At 38.4% G+C, this 19,418-nt stretch overlaps 1 protein-coding gene across 1 annotated transcript in view; it reads right to left on the reverse strand.

Moving 5' to 3' along the window:
• Positions 1 to 19,418, reverse strand: part of LOC136835728 (uncharacterized) — a 102,918-nt gene that overhangs the window by 42,905 nt on the left and 40,595 nt on the right. The window contains exons 6-8 of the mRNA XM_067099590.1: positions 16,798 to 16,951; positions 15,654 to 15,785; positions 8,390 to 8,515 (exon numbers count right to left, since the gene is read on the reverse strand). Coding sequence (XP_066955691.1) covers positions 8,390 to 8,515; positions 15,654 to 15,785; positions 16,798 to 16,951 — 412 coding nt within the window. The remainder of the gene's footprint in view (positions 1 to 8,389; positions 8,516 to 15,653; positions 15,786 to 16,797; positions 16,952 to 19,418) is intronic.

Genomic DNA, 19,418 nt, shown 5'->3' on the forward strand with positions numbered 1-19,418 from the left:
CTCCCATCCCCTCCCTGCCCCTTTCCCTTCCATCCCCTTCCCTCCCCTTTCCCCTCGCCATACCCCTTCCTCCTCCACCCCTCCCCTCTTTTTCCCCTCCAACCCATTCCAATTTCCCTCCCCTCCCCCTTACCTCCTCTAATCGCCCTCCCCTTCCCCTACCTCCTTACATCCCCCTTCCCTTCCCCCTCTTCTCCTTCCTCATCCCCTCCCCCTCATCCTCCATCTTCCCTTCCCCCTTCCCCTCCATCTCCTCTTCCCCTTCCCTCCCCTTCCCTTCCTCTTCCCTTCCCATTTCCCTCCCCCTTCCCCCTTCCCTCTTCCTCTTCCCTCCCCCTCCCCCATAAACGGATATCAATTGCGTTAATTACAATCATAAATCAGTTACATTTTGTCAAAACTAAAAAGTATAACATAAAAAAATGTAAAAACATGCTTTTATCAGAATGCACTAAAAAGTGAAAAAATAATTTTTTTGAGAAACACCAGGATTTTCTGACAAAAAATCATGTCTACAAAACTAAAAGCGTGGGCCCCAACATGGAAGGAAATGCTACAAGAAAAGAAACACTTTTTTTTTTTTATTTTTTGTAGCATTTCATTCCATGTTTGGGACCCACACTTTTATTTTTGTAGACATGATTAATTGTCAGAAAATCCTGGTGTGTCTCTAAACATTATTTTTTACTTTTTAATGCATTTTATTAACCTCCACGTCTTAACAATTTTTTTTCAATTCTCTGGTTACCTTGGCCGTTCTGTAAGGGTGCAGCTTCCGCCCTCCGTCTCCGATTCTTTGTCGTGACACCTGCAACCTGATTTCTAGAAAGGGCATTGGCTACTTTACTTGCTTGCTATCCTTCTATACATTCAAATCCAACGGTATTAAATTCCAATATTCTCTCCACCCAAAGACTTTGCCATGCAGGTAGCTCTCCCCTCATAAACAGATCATGCAGAGGTATGCAAACAAATACCGACGACTTTCCAAAACCCACAGAATCGCAAGCGCCTCACAGTTAAAAGTACCGTAATTCTTTTCAGCGCCTTTTAGAGCTCTTGATATGTAACAAATAGGTCTCTCTCTCCTTTCATCATCTATTTGTGAAATAACACCCCCAATTGCAATATTACTGGCATCTGTACTCACTAAAATAAGGCCGATCAAAATGAGGATGCATCAATATTAAGGCATCGCTCGGTAGGGCCACTTTCAAATCATTACAAGCTGATTCCTCTACTGGCCTCCTTTCAATCTCCCTTTCTCCCTTGAATTTATCCAACGGCCAAGCAATTTGACTAAAATCCTGGATGAACTCTCCAAAATATCCTGCAAGCATTGAAAAGCTACCCACGTCCATCCCTTCCAGAAAAATGACCTGGAGCATTTTGAAACCAAAGGGAGGATACCGATATTCATAAAGGCTACCATTTGTGATGAAACCTGTCCCTTCTCTACTCTCCTCATGAACCAGAATTTGATGATAACACACTTTTAAATCTGGTGATGAGAAAAAGCGGCTATCCCCGACTCTAAAAAGCAACTCTTCAATTCAGGGTAGCGGATCAGCACTATCTTTCATTACTGCATTAGCCCTTATGATCATTTGAGGAACTATAACAGGTTTTGAGCGAATGCCGGGCTAGTTCTTACGAGTATTAATATTGCACGCCATACGGGTTGGATGAATTTGGCGGGGAAAATGTTCATGTCACTTCAATGGGCCATAAATGACTTGTTGAAACTGTAATAGCTCAGCGAGGGAGAGAGGTGGACCGTGGATCAGTATGCCTTGAGATTTCATGGAGGGATGTACTGCCTCTCCCTAGCCCCAGGACGTCTTGAATTCCTGGTTGGGCGGGTGGGTCCCGTTCTCAGCTAGCACTCTGCTGGCCGCGAGTTCGAATCTCCGACCGGCCGATGAAGAACAAGAGGAATTTATTCCTGGTGACAGATTTTCATTTCTCGCTATAATGTGGTTCGGATTCCACAATAAGCTGTAGGTCCCGTTGCTAGGTAACAAACTGGTTCTTAGCCATGTAAAATAAGTCTAATCCTTCGGGCCAGCCCTCTCTAGGAGAGTTGTTAATCAGCTCCTCAGTGGTCCGGTTAAACTAAGATATACTGAACTTATTTAACCCAGGACGCCTTTTTATTTATTTGCTCATAAATGTACCCAGGGATCGCTGTTGGTTTTAGTTGTAATTTTGCCAAGTAAAAGGGTACTGCATCTCCCCATCTCAGTAAATCTCGTCAATATACAATAAATACACTCAGAATTTGTTGCTAATTTTAGTGCTTATCTGTTATGACATTGCGTGAGCTGTAATTATAATTTTACAAAATAAAACAAAATAAATTATCAGAAAAACAAGTGCAATTGCATACCTTCCTCTCGCCATTATTGTGCTTTTTCTTAAATTGGCCAACCTTGATCGAAGGGGTGTTTGGGGGAATTCTTCCTTTCGCTCATGGAAAGGGGGGTGTCTTCCCACCTCTTGGGAACTCACCTGTGGTCTTGGCACTGCCCCACCCCCAGCCCTGGGGGCAGATTGGCTTTCCCACAACTTCCTCTGCTTCCTCTCACCCAGTTGCCTCCCCTCTGGGAGCACTGCCCTTGTGGCCCCCAGTAAGGATTCATTTTTTGCAGTATTTGCACAAACTCAGGTGATGTGGCCCCAACCCTGACAGGCAAAACACTGTTTGTCTCCTGTCGGGGTTACTGAGCCATCCTATGACCTCCACCTCCACAATCCCAACAGACACCTCCTCCTCCTCTTTGTGGCTGGGTCCCCTCACGTAGGTACCCCCTCAACCCTTGCTATCCACTTCTCCCTGCTGACTGGGCTACCATTACTTGGGCCTACACACTGCCTAAGCTAGTTCCTTTTTTCTCAGCTTTAATCCTGCCACCCAGTCGCTGCATGTGAATGATTAAATCCTCAGGGGATCTCCTTCCATCTTAAAGGTACCCCATAAACTGAGGAGGAAGGAGACTCAGATCACTGGACTGGCATATCATCATCTTCTCTACCTAGGGAAACCTCCCTCCTCTCCCAGAGCAAAGCTGTCAACCTCCAGGGATGTTCAACTTGTGAATTCTCCCATGGATTTCTCCAGCTCCTTCATTGGTTTATACCTTTCAAACGGGTAAGCCTTCTGCTCCACACTGAACTGAAACTGTCTCAGCAACATCTTTTTTTAAATTCTTACCATGTATGGCACCTCTCAGACTTTATACTCAACAGCAAGAAAGACCCTTTAATGCGCCAATAAAATGTGCAACTTGTCCTACCAGTCTGGCATTGCTTCCTCCACCTCCCAGAGGAAGACCTCTGCTGAGATAAATCTGGGTTTGAAGTAATCATCAACAAATTCGTGAATGTGACCAAACCAACAGGGGAAGTTGATTAACAAGTGAGGAGCTGGTGGTTAGTGAACACTTTCATCCTCATCTACCTGGCATCTGGGTGTCAACTCTAATAACCATCTACAGTTTCGAAGTATTTCTCCCTCCAGTAGGCTTGTGTGCACCTCCTGATTGATATCATCGTATCCCTGGTCACAGACCTCACTCACCTCCTCATCTACGTTCACATTCGTTAGGTTCTGATCATTCACCAATTTTAATTCTGGTTTGGTCACACTGCACTTCACTTGGGCACATCTCGGCCTCATGACACCACTGGACTAATCTCTGGGTTAGTGAATGAGATCCAAATTTGCCATTTTTTGTTTTAATTACAAAAGAGACTTGGACATATTTACAGTGGGGTATGTGTTACTAATGCGCAAGCTCTCTGCACATATCAGGACGGCTGACTGACCTCCTCAAGAAAGCAAGAGGTCGGCATCCCTAAAATGCAGACCTTTCACATACCTAATTCCTCTCTCACCAATGAACCCCCTTGCGTTGAGATAATATGACATACATACATACAAACAGTATAGTGACAATAAAAGCAATAGCAATCAGCATAACAACAAATGTTTTCAGTGGATGCTAAGAGGTCGCAAAAAACCAAAAAACAAATTATTAACACAACACACACACAGGTGGGCTGAAATATATAAATATATATATATATATATATATATATATATATATATATATATATATATATATATATATATATATATATATTTCTGAGGATCCAAACTGCATTATTACTTTTCCAGCAGTTATCCCAAGAGCTTATAACTTTCCCCTTGTTCTGTCAGCAATGCATGCCATTTCAGGGTAAACTTGTGTGACAAATGAGACTCAGCAATGGATGCTGATTCTGTGATTGAAGCATGGCTTCATCTTTCTATTTTCCTTGATATGGTTTGGACTAAAATGAGATACATCTAACTTATGCAAACGCAACTGTTACCTTTTCAAATAGACTCTAACTCCCACCAGGAGCTTTGTATTTCGAGTTTTAACCTATGTATTACATTCCCTTTGATGCTTTTCTTTAGGCATCGTGAGAAATTCCTCTGAGACGTTAAACGTTCTTGCCAATAAGTTAAATAAACATACACAACTCGGCTACATGATCATACTTAAGTAATGTGTACAATAAATCAGGATCTTGTCCAAATACTATAAAACTATTGTTGGTTAAATGAAGAGCTAAATCTGTAGTAGGTAGGATCTATGCTTATTGTGAAGGATTGTTAGCTGCTAAAAAGTGGAGTGTTCCTACCATCTCTAATAATCTATTCACATTGGTTAGATAAGATAGAAGATGGGTCTATTTAGAATAGAATTAATAAATTACCATCCACTATTAGTAGTTATGACTTAAGACACCCTCCCAAAATGTGCATATGAGATAGCAGTTTTATTGAAATTGTATAAACAATTGAGTGTATCTCGTTAAGAAATCAATAATCACACATTATTTTTTTTTTGTTAGGAATAGCCCACTAAAGATGGACACACCCAAGTGAATTTTGTGAAATTTGAGAGGTGCTACTATACATCAACTGCCTCTGGGATTTAATTTTTTATGTTTTATACATTTAGCTATCAACTCTCTGTTGTGTTCCTTCATCCCCAACCAGAAAAACGGGTTTTGTGCATGCCTCAATATCTGCTCTACTCCCAAATGACCAACATAAGAGAATACATGAAGGAGAACAAACGACTCGAGACGTAATTTCACCAGACATTCTCTTGTGGTTGCAATGAATTCTATGGTCATAGTGGAAAGTTTGTTAAATTTTTTTGCAGATGTAGAAGACATGTAGTATTCAGAATTTCCTTTCTTCAAGTATGACATTATTTATTTGAGTTATTTCCCTTTTTTTGCCTGCTTTATATCTGCATTCCAATCGCACAGATAAGTCACAAACCATCTTCGACTATACATCTGGCAACCCCTTCTGTCATCTCCCTTGCAGACCTCCTCAGAGCCACAAACACTCTCTCATACTCTCTCTCTCTCATTCACTGAGTTGCTTATTCTTCCCTCTCCTCTCTTTCTCTTCTTTAACGCCGACTCTTACTTTGTACACTACAGTGTTCTTCTCTCCTTTTAGCACATGTCAAAACTCCATCTCTGTTACCTCGTCAGATTCGTGTTCATACCACTGATGTTAAACCCTAAGGACTCTGAGGGAGTCTATCCACTGGGATTGACATGATCTTAGGTCTCCCTTAGTAAACAAGGCTCTGGGGGTCTGCGAATAGCTTTCCGTTATATTTTGCGACTCACAACGAAGCTATGATGCCTCTCCAAAGTTCAAAGTGTAACTGAAGACTTTAGATTTAAGATGAGGTAAATCTTTTTGGTTCCCCTCTATATTCTCTCTGTTGCAAAAATATCAAACCCACTTTATGTGGGACAATACTAAAGTCTGTTATCACTAAGACGGGTTGATCTAACCTACGACAAGCAACAATTTATCATTATTTGTGCTTCATTAAGAGTATTAAAAGCTTATCTGCCTATCTCCACTTAAAAAACTAAATTCTTTATGTATCCGAGGGGCAAGATATGTTCCCAAATTATTAACTGAATTCTCCGTAATTTCTAGCAAGACTAAGGAAATATGCCACTTCTTTGGCATCATTTGTCCACGGGAAGGTCTATTATTTGTCATGGGATTGTCTATTATTTGTCCATGGGGAGGTCTATTATTTGTCCATGGGGAGGTCTATTATTTGTCCATGGGGAGGCCTATTATTTGTCCATGGAAAGGTCTATTATTTATCCATGGGATTGTCTATTATTTGTCCATGGGGAGGTCTATTATTTGTCCATGAGAAGGTCTATTATTTGTCCATGTCCATGGGAAAGGCCATGGGATTGTCTATTATTTGTCCATGGGGAGGTCTATTATTTGTCCATGAGAAGGTCTATTATTTGTCCACGGGAAGGTCTATTATTTGTCCACGGGGAGGTCTATTATTTGTCCATGGGGAGGTCTATTATTTGTCCATGGGAAGGTCTATTATTTGTCCATGGGGAGGCCTATCCATGGAAAGGTCTTTGTTTATCCATGGGGATGGGGAGGCCTATTATTTGTCCATGGGATTGTCTATTATTTGTCCATGGGGAGGTCTATTATTTGTCCATGAGAAGGTCTATTATTTGTCCATAGGGAGGTCTATAATTTGTCCATGGGGAGGTCTTAATTGTTTTCACTTTACTCAGCAGGATCTTATTAGTCCAGGTGATACGACCTGATCTATAAATTCTACTTCCCTCTAAAAAGAACAAAAATTTTCCCCATTCCTTTTCATTCCTTCCTGCCTTTAGACCCACATTCCTTTGACTTAACTGAAGACAGTTTTTCATCTCTTCTACCAATGACTGGTATATCATCTAAGCATAAGAAACGCTGCTTTATCAACTAGGCCACCAACCCTCATCACCTTCGAGATGTGACCAGTGGTATTTAAAAGAAATGGGAGTTAATTATATTAATACAAGTTATTATTAGTGATGAATGTTGCCTGTTTCTTAGTATCCTCAGCGATGGGAATCAATTGGCAGGTTAACGTACAGTCAAGTTAATAAAATACTGACGCCACTTGGTTTTGACTAACAACTCTCTGGGTGAGGCCACAGAAAATGTCTCCTTCTTTTTTTTAACAGTCTTTATCTTCCTACAATCAGCATCTGATGGGCAGCTAGCATTCTCCTCTAATAGCTTTTTCCTTTCATTTCCCAATTTCTCATTCTGTTTCCTGCTGATTATGCACAGGTCCTCAATATGGTTTACATCTGACTGAAAGGTGATTTCAAGTTTCAATATGGAACGAAAATTGACCAATCCTGCCTTGGGAGTTCTTCGCCGCTTGCAACCTCAACCTGGTCATTTGTCACAGATTTCCACCAATATGCTTCTATCAAGAAGGAGAGGACTCACAGGTGGCGTGTACGAGGTGCCGGGTATTAATACTAGGGCATGCCTGACACTGACCCATTTTGCTGGTACTGAGTGACACTTATCACCTGAGGTGTATCAGTGCCTCCTACCCTTTTAGCAAACGTCCTCCCTCTGAAATAAAATCCTACCACTTTGCTTGCATGCCTCTTTCCGCGTTTCCTTCGTATGAACAAAAGGCAACGACATTCAAGCTTCTCGGGGAATCTACTTGTGGTGCATTCTGTATTACCCTGGATGTCTGTCAATACGGGAACTTTCTTTACCCGCAAACTCACCACCAGATCGTTTTCACACACAACTACAGAGAAACATAAAGAACAAATATATATAAAATTAATGAACATATAACTGTCCCTTATCAATTGCGTATTTTGCAAATAGTTCATTTTTTTTTATCGCTTCTGGGATCGCCATTCCTTTCATTTACCTCACATATTATAAACTGAAAACGAGTAAAAAATGCGCCAAGGTTTCTTCGGCGCAATCGAGTTTTCTGTTCAGCCGCTACAGCGTATAATCCAGGTCACAGAAAACAGGTCTATCTTTCGGTGGTCTCGGTACAATGCTGAATGATCCGCGGCCCATGAAACTTTAACCACGGCTCGGTGGTGGCCTATCCTATAGCGTTGCCCGAAGCACGGTTATGGCTAACTTTAACCATAAATAAAATAAAAACCACTGACGTTAGAGGGCTGCAATTTGGTTAGTTAGATGATTGGAGGGTGGATGATTATCATACCAATTTGCAGCCCTCTAGCCTCAGTAGTTTTTAAGATCTGGGGGCGGACAGAAAAAGTGCGGACGGACAGACAAGGCCGGCACATTTTTTCTTTTTACAGAAAACTAAAACGGAGAAAAACTATGCTTTTTCAACGTGTCAATTCGTATCTTAATGAATTCTGCGATATTTGTTCCCGGTAACTGCGATTAGGCTCGGCTGGCTCCGCTGTTTTGAGTCCCATCCAAAATCTTTGGACAAATGAAGTTTTACGTCATACTCACTTGCCAGGTCCCCTGAGGTCCTCCTGGGCAACCATGATGAAAGGGGAGTATGGCAGGGCAGCGACGGCAAAATCATACCCTTTGAGGTTGTTCATCTTGGCAGGGTCGAAGAGAGTCTTGTTTCGCCTGAGCGGAAAGAGATAAAAGAGGATCGAGATTTTGATAAGTAAAAACTGTTCATAAGACGCAAGACAGATATACCAGATAAATATAATCCTTTTCATTTTAACTGTAGAAGGAAACACTTTTGTACATTCTAATTTGAACAAAGCCTGTTTTAGGATTGCCAGTCAGGCAAGCATTTATGATTAAGACATTCCCGCCAACTAAACAACCCGCTGCTTGAATGATCCAATTCATAAATGCAATTGTAGCCATTCCCTCCACCTGATTCATTCACGTCGAAAACGAAGAAGCTAAAAAGGATTACATAGGTTGCCTTACCATGAAAAAACTAAAGTTATCAACCTCTCTCACACTCTCTCTCTCTCTCTCTCTCTCTCTCTCTCTCTCTCTCCATTAGACAACCTCCAGTTTGAAGTTATCAGTAACAAGTCTGGCCGTTGACTGCTGAGCGTCCAGTGTTTATGCATATCACTCGACAGAGAAAAAAAAAAAAAGAGACAAACGACATCTTCATATTTTTTCGTCAATTATTAAACTAAATATTGCACAAGCTTGACACAATACGTGGTAGCATACTGGGTATACATGAAACATGCTTTTGGGATCTCTACATAATTAAGTTCATCCTGCATTTGAATACCATCCGGTGCTTTTTTGAAATCCCTGATTGCGGCTGAAAGGTCTTCTTCATAAGATTACGCGTGTTGAGATTGTCAAAAAGGCGTAGCATGTGTGAATGAATTACGTACATCATTTCACTATGCGGTAGACAATAGTAATGAGTAATGAACTATTAACAAATATTGAGTTATGAATTATTGACAAATAATGAGTAATGTATTATTAACAAATAATGAGTAATGCATTACTGACAAATAATGAGTAATGTACTATTAACAAATAATGAGTCATGAATTATTGACAAATAATTTTGAGTAATGCATTATTAACAAATAATGAGTAATGAATTATTAACAAATAATGAGTAATGCATTATTAACAAATAATGTGTAATGAATTATTAACAAATAATGAGTAATGAATTATTAACAAATAACGAGTAATGAATTGTTAACAAATAATGAGTAATGTATTATTAACAAATAATGAATAACGAATTATCAACATTATATTGAGTAATGAAATATTAACAAATAATGAGTAATGAATTATCAACAAATAATGAGTAATGAATTATCGACAAATAAATGAGTAATGACTTACTGACAAATAATGAGTAATGAATTATTAACAAATAACGAGTAATGAATTAACGAATAATGAGTAATGAATTAATAACAAATAACGAGTAACGAATTATTAACAAATAATGAGTAATGAATTATTAACAAATAATGAGTAATGAATTATTAACAAATGAGTAATGTATTATTAACAAACAATGGAAAAAGTTGTGGTAAAGGGAAAAGGGGAAGTTTGGTTAAAAGTGATTAATGGACAGCGACACGAATCCAGTTAGTCTGGAACTTTGTGCTTAGGAAAGCTGAGATCAGGAGTATGACAGAGGTTTCCAAAAAGCTTGGTCAAATAGATATAATTAATATTAGTGTCCTATTGAAGCCCAGATGAGGTGTTCATTAAATTAGAAACAAAGGGTTAACTGTCAAATTTAGCTAAGAAGTTTCTTATATCATAAAATCTTTCTTACAAGTGAAGTTTTAGTTGGTGATTTTTCAGTAAACTCTATCGGGAAAAATATCCAATACAAACCGAATAATTCAATTAGCGGAAGCTTGTGTTAGAAGTTCGGAAGAAAGAATACTCATTTTATTATTACGTACTATATCAAGAGAATCACTAATTAATAACCAGCTTTTCAAGGTCAAATGTCAATTTAAAGGTCAGTATTTTATGTGCCCCGGTAGCTGGTGAGTATTTTTCCAATACATTGCTCTAAATCAGGTGAAAACCTGAATTACTTTAGAAATTTCTTCGTATAAGGTGAAATGAACAATACTAAGTGGATTAGAACGAAGTCACTTGAGTAGCAAAATTTTATTTTATGTATACCCAGAAAGCTAATATGTATCCATGTAATGCTTACGCACAGTTATGACATTCAAAAAAACTTATCCTCGATTTAAGGTAATTTGCATCTACAACGTTAACTCTTCGGTTTAATAAATAAAAAAGTATGATTTTTTTTTCAGCCAGTCCTTATGTACACAAACACTGGAGGTCAAGTGATCAACATCCAAGCTTATCATTGATAAACTTGAAGTTGGAGGACGGGATCACCAGAGGCAATTTCTGACGGGATGTTGGTGGAGGCGATTCTGAGCTATACTGTCTCGCGATACGCGGCCTCTTACCGATGTACTCGCATATCCAAAATGCAATATATGATCGAGGATTGTCAGAAAGATGAGAAGCAATTATTGTAGGGATACTGAGAACACCTGAATGTCCTTGTTCATCCTTAATATCCCATTTGATCATTAGGAAAAAAGAACGTGCATAGCAATGAAACAAAAGTAAACCAGTGTAACATGTTAGATAAGTTCTGAGGAGATACTCTGAGAATTCTCAAAGGCTGGCCTTTACTGATGAGATAGCATTAGACCACGACAGAGCCTCGAGGATTGGGAATGTTAATATTTATCAAAACGGCTCCTGTATGATATCAACCCAGTCAGGCTTCCATGACTCTTGACATTTATTCTTAATCAAAACAGCTTGTGGCATATGACCTTTGAAACTTCCATAACAACCTGCCGAGCATCCCAACTTTAATGTGCCTGGTACTACTTGAATTTTTATACATGGCCGAATTTTGAAGTGTATATCTTACTGATCGTTGATGTTGAATTTCCTTCTGGTCCAGGATTTTTTAAGTGAAGCCCATAAAAGACTTACTGCTCACCTTGCCAAGGCATCGTATTAATTCTATATCTTTGGGTTTTTATTTCCATGTGAGTATAGCTGTGACCCGATGGTATTTGGTCATTTGAGGCTAAGAGATTGTTTTTTCGTAATGTTTTTCAAATCTTCTCAATGAAACTGAGGTATCTGATTTGGATGCATTTGGTATATCTTACTTATGGCCTTTTACAGGCGAGCTGATGATATATTATAAAACTCTCAGTATTATTGTTAGAATCACTTGGTCTGAGTATTGAAGATAGGATAGCTGCTGACGAATTATTCTCAATTAGGAAGCCTTTTATTCTCAGAGCACAGCAAACTATACAGCTCGCTAATCTAACTTTTACTGAGATGTCAAAAAATGAGAAAAGGACAAATAGAGTTACAGAATCGTTGAGTTATCTGTATACTGTGATTCTAGTATGCTGTGGTATCCCTCAGATATTCATTTTACTTTTTATTTGATGCTTAGACGAAGACACGACTACGGCGGAATAACCTTTAGTCTTAAGCTTATGATTGTTTGTCTACTGTTTATAATCTTGTGTATATCATTCACCTCAGTGTCAATTGAGATGAACTGGTCAATGGTCAAATGACTGAAGCTGCTTTGATTAAGAACATAAATAGCATGAATCTTCCTTCGGTCATGGCTGCCTGATCGAGTGCATAACCACTTATCAGACCCTAATTACAAGTTAAGTAAACCTTAGTTTAACCAGACCACTGAGCTGAATAACAGCTCTCCTAGCAACGGGACCTACAGCTTATTGCGGAATCCGAACCACATTATAGCGAGAAATGAATTTCTATCACCAGAAATAAATTCCTCTTATTCTTCAGGTTTCACAAGGAGAGTATGTTTATTGTAAGGCAACTGGCACCTACTAATATTTCTGTTTCCTAGTAGCCCATGTTCTCATCACACAAACACATAAAGCAACTCAGTTACCAGGAAAGAAAAATGAAAAGAACAGATGCACATTCTCTTTCCCCTTCTGCTCCTACTCTCTCTCTCTCTCTCTCTCTCTCTTTCCATCATCCTTGCACGCAACCTTACAAGAATCCTTACATCCTGCTCCAACTCTAGCCGGCAAATCTCTCCAGTCCAGGTTTTATGGTGATTGTCCTTTACGGGCACCAGCCACAGGTAAGCTTGGATTGAAGATTGGAAGACACCCCCTGGAAAGTTTATGAGGTACACTATCGCCACACCAAACGTATGTGGGTTATGTGGTTATGTCAGTCTTGTCAACAGTTTTGTTAGAATCCACTTCCTTGCTCTCACACTATATGGGAACCTCCAAAAAAGGAGAAGACCTATCTCGAAGACAAGGTCCAACTGACGACACAGTAAGCCACCCTTACCCCAAAACCACCAGTAACAAATAGAGTTCGACTTACAATGTCACGCTACTTTCACTGAACTCAAGTTCCAGAAACCCACTTAGCTAAAATTCACTGACGAAGACTACTTCTGTCAGTAGTGGAAAAAGTAAGTATACCCTAGTTTAACCAGACCACTGAGCTGATTAACAGCTCTCCTAGGGCTGGCCCGAATAGTTCTTCATTGGAAGGGTGGATAGAGCTCTCGGCTAGCACGCTGTTGGCCCAGCGTTCGACTCTCCGACTGGTCAGTGAAGAATTAGAGGAATTTATTTCTGGTGATAGAAACTCATTTCTCGTCATAATGTGGTTCGGATTCCACAATAAGCTGTACGTCCCGTTGCTAGGTAACCAGTTGGTTCTTAGCCACGTAAAATAAATCTAATCCTTCGGGCCAGCCCTCTCTAGGAGAGCTGTTCATCAGCTCAATGGTCTGGTTAAACTAAGATATACTTAACTTAAGGGCTGGCCCGAAATTGCACACCTACAATGTAACCAAGTTTTGATGGACGCAAAACATATCGCCATTACTCTGAAGACGGTTCCAATGTTTGTTCCATTCTCGTTTGTTCCCGTGTTTGTTTGAGGTTCCTGATGCGTTGAAGAGTGCTTGGAAGATCTTGAGTGCTTGCCGAATTATGCGGGCGATTAGTCTACCCGTATTCTCGTACTCTGGTACTTCTTTGCACAATAGTAATCACTGATGTCACTGAGAATCTCCTGTGCATACAAAACAGGCTATCGCGGCATCTCCTATCCAGGAGGCAGTTGCAAGTGCTATGCAAAACGGCACGAGAAGACAATTTGCATGATCGTCACAGAAGTGCAGCCAAGTAAAGTGTTCTGCTAAAAGTGACGGTATCCCGTCTTTTTACTCTAACGAATTATGTTCGATATATATTCTTTTTCATGTATTTAATCCCATTACCTGTTTAACAAATAGTAAAGGGTAAGGAATATCCGTGTATCGTATACTGGGCAGCGTTGCCTTGATAATTGTATATCTGATGCTAAAAGTTGTTGTAACTTACCTCCGGTTATTGTGCTTTGATAACACAGCCAAGTCAAAAGTTATGTTGATTTCATAATCAGTTTTACTTAATTTTCCTGATAAACTTCGTTGGTTATAAATGTGGTTTGTTCCTTTTTTAAAGTTACATATTCAGTAGGAAGAGCGGGTATATTTATAATGTACTTAACCATAAATTTTGTAAGTAATAAATCTTGGTCACTCGTAATTTTAATGGTAGTCGGAAAATTTTATAACTACCTACCTACTTTTTTTTTTTTATGCCCACAGGTGTTTTAACTAATTGCTCTTCGGTGACAATCCCTTACTGGGAGACAATCTTAAACTTGTATAAAACACTCTTTAAAAAAGAAAAATTAAACCGATAAGAAGAGGTCAGTGAGTGTATGTAATGTTTTGCGAATGTGTGGGAATATACTTTTCATTCACGTTCGTATTGCAGATTTGAAGTTCTGGCGGAATATTGGAATGGAGAGTCTTGTGGATATGTTTCTTGGAAATGAGTTTGTTGGGAGTACATGCTGTTCAAAGAAATTGGTGGGAAAGAGTTTGTTAGGTTATATGTCAGTACACAACAGAGGCAAGAAGTTGACGGATGCAATGATAAGAAAAGGAATGGTTAGATTTACATTCAGTGCAAGTTTTATTTTTCTCCATGAACCATTTCTTGTTTACTTACTCCTTCGTTGACCAAGTGATTTTTACGTTCGTGTGCTATTACAAACTAGTTTTCCCTCTGTTTAACACTTTACTTCATTATTCAAACTGGCTGCTTTCATTCCTCCTACCTGTGATCAGTGCTTGCAAAAGCTTACTGAATGTGACCTCGTCCCTGAATGTTGCTGCTCTTAATGCAGTCCTTCCATATCATATCTTTCACACTAGTTCATTTTCCCTTCTCCTTATATACTATTCTCAGTCATTTCTTAACATCTACTCACTGACAGCATTACCTTGAACCTTATCTATAATATTAAAACCATCTTTTGAGTTAATTTTTTTTTAGGTTTAGTGCCATCACATAACCTAACAAACTCCTTTTCTCATCAATGATGTTTGTCTAACGACAGGTTCTCAGTACTCAAACCACTTTTGCACCACATTATTTTCCACAAGTCGTCCCTATTCTCATTTATTCCTGGCATTCCAAGTATACCAAGTACTTCGTTTCTTTCTAAGATTTACCATCCCATTGAAATTATCCTTGAGAAGACCCTTTCTTATTCTCCTGAACCCAGCTAGGCACAGAGTTAACCCTTTTCCAGAATTTTTTTCTTTCACAGGTACATAATTAGCCACTTAGTTCAAAACAGGCACAATTAAACTGAAGGAAATTGACCTGAAGAATTCTGACTCATTACGGGAGTCGAACCTAGATGTCTTGCTTGTGGGAAGGAGAAACTTTCAAAAAGTAGATGTTATTTCATAAGTCAATCTAGCCTTTTATAATTTTTTTCTAATTTTTTTATTAAAGATATTCAAATAGACCTAATTATTAACAGCAGCACTTGGCCGTTGCAAAGAATGATAAGTAATAGGAAAAATGTTTTAGGAAAAGGTTTATATTAATATATTATTGGCTCCTTTTTCGTACAGTGTCAATGTTTCATAAAAAAAAATATTGGCATTATACGAAAAAAATTACCTTGTTGGCCAAGAAAAACTTATATAATGGTGTGTAAATACACTAGTTTTAAAAAAGTACACTTTATATATTTTGCTATAAGAGTATCATTGTTTTGTGAACAGAAATTTAGTATATAATGACTTATGCAAAAAGGCTTTCGGGCAACTGGACTGCAAAGTGCTCCTGACGCAAAGACATCCGATATTTACCTAAATCCATTCTGCTGAGACCAGCTATCGATGGGACGAACTGTTTGACGATTAGGTCCAGCAAATAAAGCATTAGAATAAAGAATCCACTTCTCCCCACCTCTAACTGCTGCTGCTGCATTTAGGGTAAACCTGTAAGAATAAATGACCTTAATGCAAAGTACTTATAAGCAAAACAATTTTTCTGCTGTTCGCACTGAAATGTCTTAACTCGAGAGTCAAAAAACACTTTATTACTAAAATGACTCGTGGCTCTGTGTTGAGAAATTTCAGTGTGGCCGTTAGCAAACCTGTTGTAACCTCTTTATAGAATATTACCAATTCCTTTGCCAGTTCCTAGCTCTGAAAAAGTTTTATTGTAAGCCCTAAACCTTTGACAAGGTTTGGTGCAAGGTAAGGAAGCCCCATTTACCGCTCGTGAAGCAAAGCATTATAATTCAGTGAGACGTTTTCCGGATCCCGAATTCACCATAGTCCATCATATTATGATTTCAGTTCATTCTGCTCGTTGGCTTTTTAATAATTTCCCACAGTATCGATACAGAACGGAAATAAGGGGACATGGGGTTAACGTCTTTATGCGGGAAAGTCCTCCCATTACCTGTCTCTTTTTACGGTAATGGCCTCAGGTTTGCTTTTCAATTTAAGGAATATGTCTTTGTGGATTTGATCTGTCTTATTTGAAAGTTAGCGTTGCTTGTATTGAGGCTGTATACCAGGGTTAATTACAGAATGGCAGAAAGTGTCCTTCGTCCATGCATTTTTACTTCGACATTGTTGGATGAGTATAAAACTGGTAGCAATAAGGAATATATAATTCTGGTATGGATTCTCTGATCATAACTGTCATGCTGAATATGCGTAAGAGGAAAGTGGGAATATTCCAAGGAGCAATGGAATAATGCTCTACTAAGATTGCACTCTGCAACTGCGATAGCCTGATTCTGATTCTGAGAGTAGTGTTGTTGCCTAGAGATCAGCATGCTGAAATTTCGAAGCGGGGAAAATCGAGCTAAATTTAAAGTTAGTATTTTATTAACAACAAAACATATTTCATTATGTAAAGACAATACTAAATACTCAAAGTATGGAGGTTTATATTGGGAAAAGTGAGCCTACAATCGGTTTTCATAGGCAGAAGTACCTGACTGGACCAGCAACAGTAGTAGACCACACTCTTACGAGGAGATCGATTCTCTGTAAGGGAATCAATCTGTTTGTCATTTTGCCGACCAATATTTGATGCTGCTGATCCATCCTATTAAGCTGAATGACGCAGAGGGTGACCATCTGATAAACTATGAAGATAAAATCTTTTAATATTCAAGGTTGTGACCTTTTTAGCTTATTGGAGCTTATACTGTATGAGCACTGCCAATTAAAAAACTAGTACTGAGATAAATTACCATTTTTCAGGCTCTTTAAAGGTTGATAATCAACAAGACATGGGATTTGAGAGTCATTCTTTCATGTTGCTGGGTTTGGTGATATGCCCTAGCACACAAGGGAAGAAACAGCTCCCTTTTTTTTTAACCGAGAGGTTTCTAATGGGCATGACCGATCTTCAGATAACAACAAGGAATTGCCTCACCTATGGCAGAGGAAACCCAGTAGTAACCCCAAGCCACATCTGTTACGACCAGGAATAATAATTACATCAGGTATAGTCTTTTAAACATTAAATATATTTTCGTAATTTGCAAATCAAGAGTCGATTAAATTGTTATAAAAGTTCGTAATTTTTGAACAATTCAAAATTAATCTTGCTGTATGACAGAGCAAGAATAGTTTGTTCTCAAGATAACAAATGGAAGGACATTAGTGTATGGGAACAAATTCACATTCACATACACGTGACACAATGTATGTATATTATACAAGGTCAAAGAAGGTCATATCCCTCGTACCACATCTGTTATAAGGTCAATGACGTGATTAACTTATATCTCAAAAGAACTCACGGTAGCGTTGGCCGGCCTGCTCACTGGGTAAGTGCATTCTCTCTCTCTATAACCAGCTCACCCGCTTCACTCTCTCTCTCTCTCTCTCTCTCTCTCTCTCTCTCTCTCTCTCTCTCTCTCTCTCTCTCTCGCGTTAACCAAGTCACTAACTGAACTAAGGAATTTCAGCAAAATACATATCTACAAAAATATAGTTTATTCGATAGTCTAACATAGCAAATAGTTTGGAATCAAATAGAAATGAAATGGGAATATCTACATCCCAGAACTGTTAACCCCCTAAAATATAACCAAGTAAGAATAACATAGTACTATCAGTTTCCGCTAATTGAGTCTCTACGACATATGAGTCAAAATGAGTCAAACACGGCCAAAGACATGATAAGTCACTTTTCCCTCCAATTGTTTGACCTCTAATTCAATACATCTGAGGAAACAAAGGGAAAAAACTCTAATTTAATACATCTGAGGAAACAAAGGAAAAAACAACCTCTAATTCAATACATCTGAGGAAACAAAAAGAAAAACTACCTCTAATTCAATACATCTGAGGAAACAAATGGAAAAACAACCTCTAATTCAGTACATCTGAGGAAACAAAGGGAAAAACAACCTCTAATTCAATACATCTGAGGAAAAAAAGGGAAAAACAACCTCTAATTCAATAATCTAAGGAAACAAAGGGAAAAACAACCTCTAATTCAATACATCTGAGGAAACAAAGGGAAAAACAAATTCTAATTCAATACATCTGAGGAATCAAAGGAAAAACAACCTCTAATTCAATACATCTGAGGAAACAAAGGGAAAAACAACCTCTAATTCAATAATCTGAGGAAACAAAGGGAAAAAAACCTCTAATTCAATACATCTGAGGAAACAAAGGGAAAAACAACCTCTAATTCAATAATCTGAGGAAACAAAGGGAAAAACAACCTCTAATTCAATACATCTGAGGAAACAAAGGGAAAAACAACCTCTAATTCAAGACATCTGAGGAATCAAAGGAAAAACAACCTCTAATTCAATACATCTGAGGAAAAAAAGGGAAAAACAACCTCTAATTCAATAATCTGAGGAAACAAAGGGAAAAACAACCTCTAATTCATTACATCTGAGGAAACAAAGGGAAAAACAACCTCTAATTCAATACATCTGAGGAATCAAAGGAAAAACAACCTCTAATTCAATACATCTGAGGAAAAAAGGGAAAACAACCTCTAATTCAATAATCTGAGGAAACAAAGGGAAAAACAACCTCTAATTCAATACATCTGAGGAAACAAAGGGAAAAACAACCTCTAATTCAATACATCTGAGGAATCAAAGGAAAAACAACCTCTAATTCAATACATCTGAGGAAACAAAGGGAAAAACAACCTCTAATTCAATAATCTGAGGAAACAAAGGGAAAAACAACCTCTAATTCAATACATCTGAGGAAAAAACAACCTCTAATTCAATACATCTGAGGAAACAAAGGGAAAAACAACCTCTAATTCAATACATCTGAGGAAACAAAGGGAAAAACAACCTCTAATTCAATACATCTGAGGAAACAAAGGGAAAACAACCTCTAATTCAATACATCTGAGGAAACAAAGGGAAAACAACCTCTAATTCAATACATCTGAGGAAACAAAGGAAAAACAACCTCTAATTCAATACATCTGAGGAAACAAAGGGAAAAACAACCTCTAATTCAATACATCTGAGGAAACAAAGGGAAAAACAACCTCTAATTCAATACATCTGAGGAAACAAAGGAAAAACAACCTCTAATTCAATACATCTGAGGAAACAA

This window comes from Macrobrachium rosenbergii, chromosome 55 (assembly GCF_040412425.1).
Source record: "Macrobrachium rosenbergii isolate ZJJX-2024 chromosome 55, ASM4041242v1, whole genome shotgun sequence".
NCBI lineage: Eukaryota > Metazoa > Arthropoda > Malacostraca > Decapoda > Palaemonidae > Macrobrachium > Macrobrachium rosenbergii.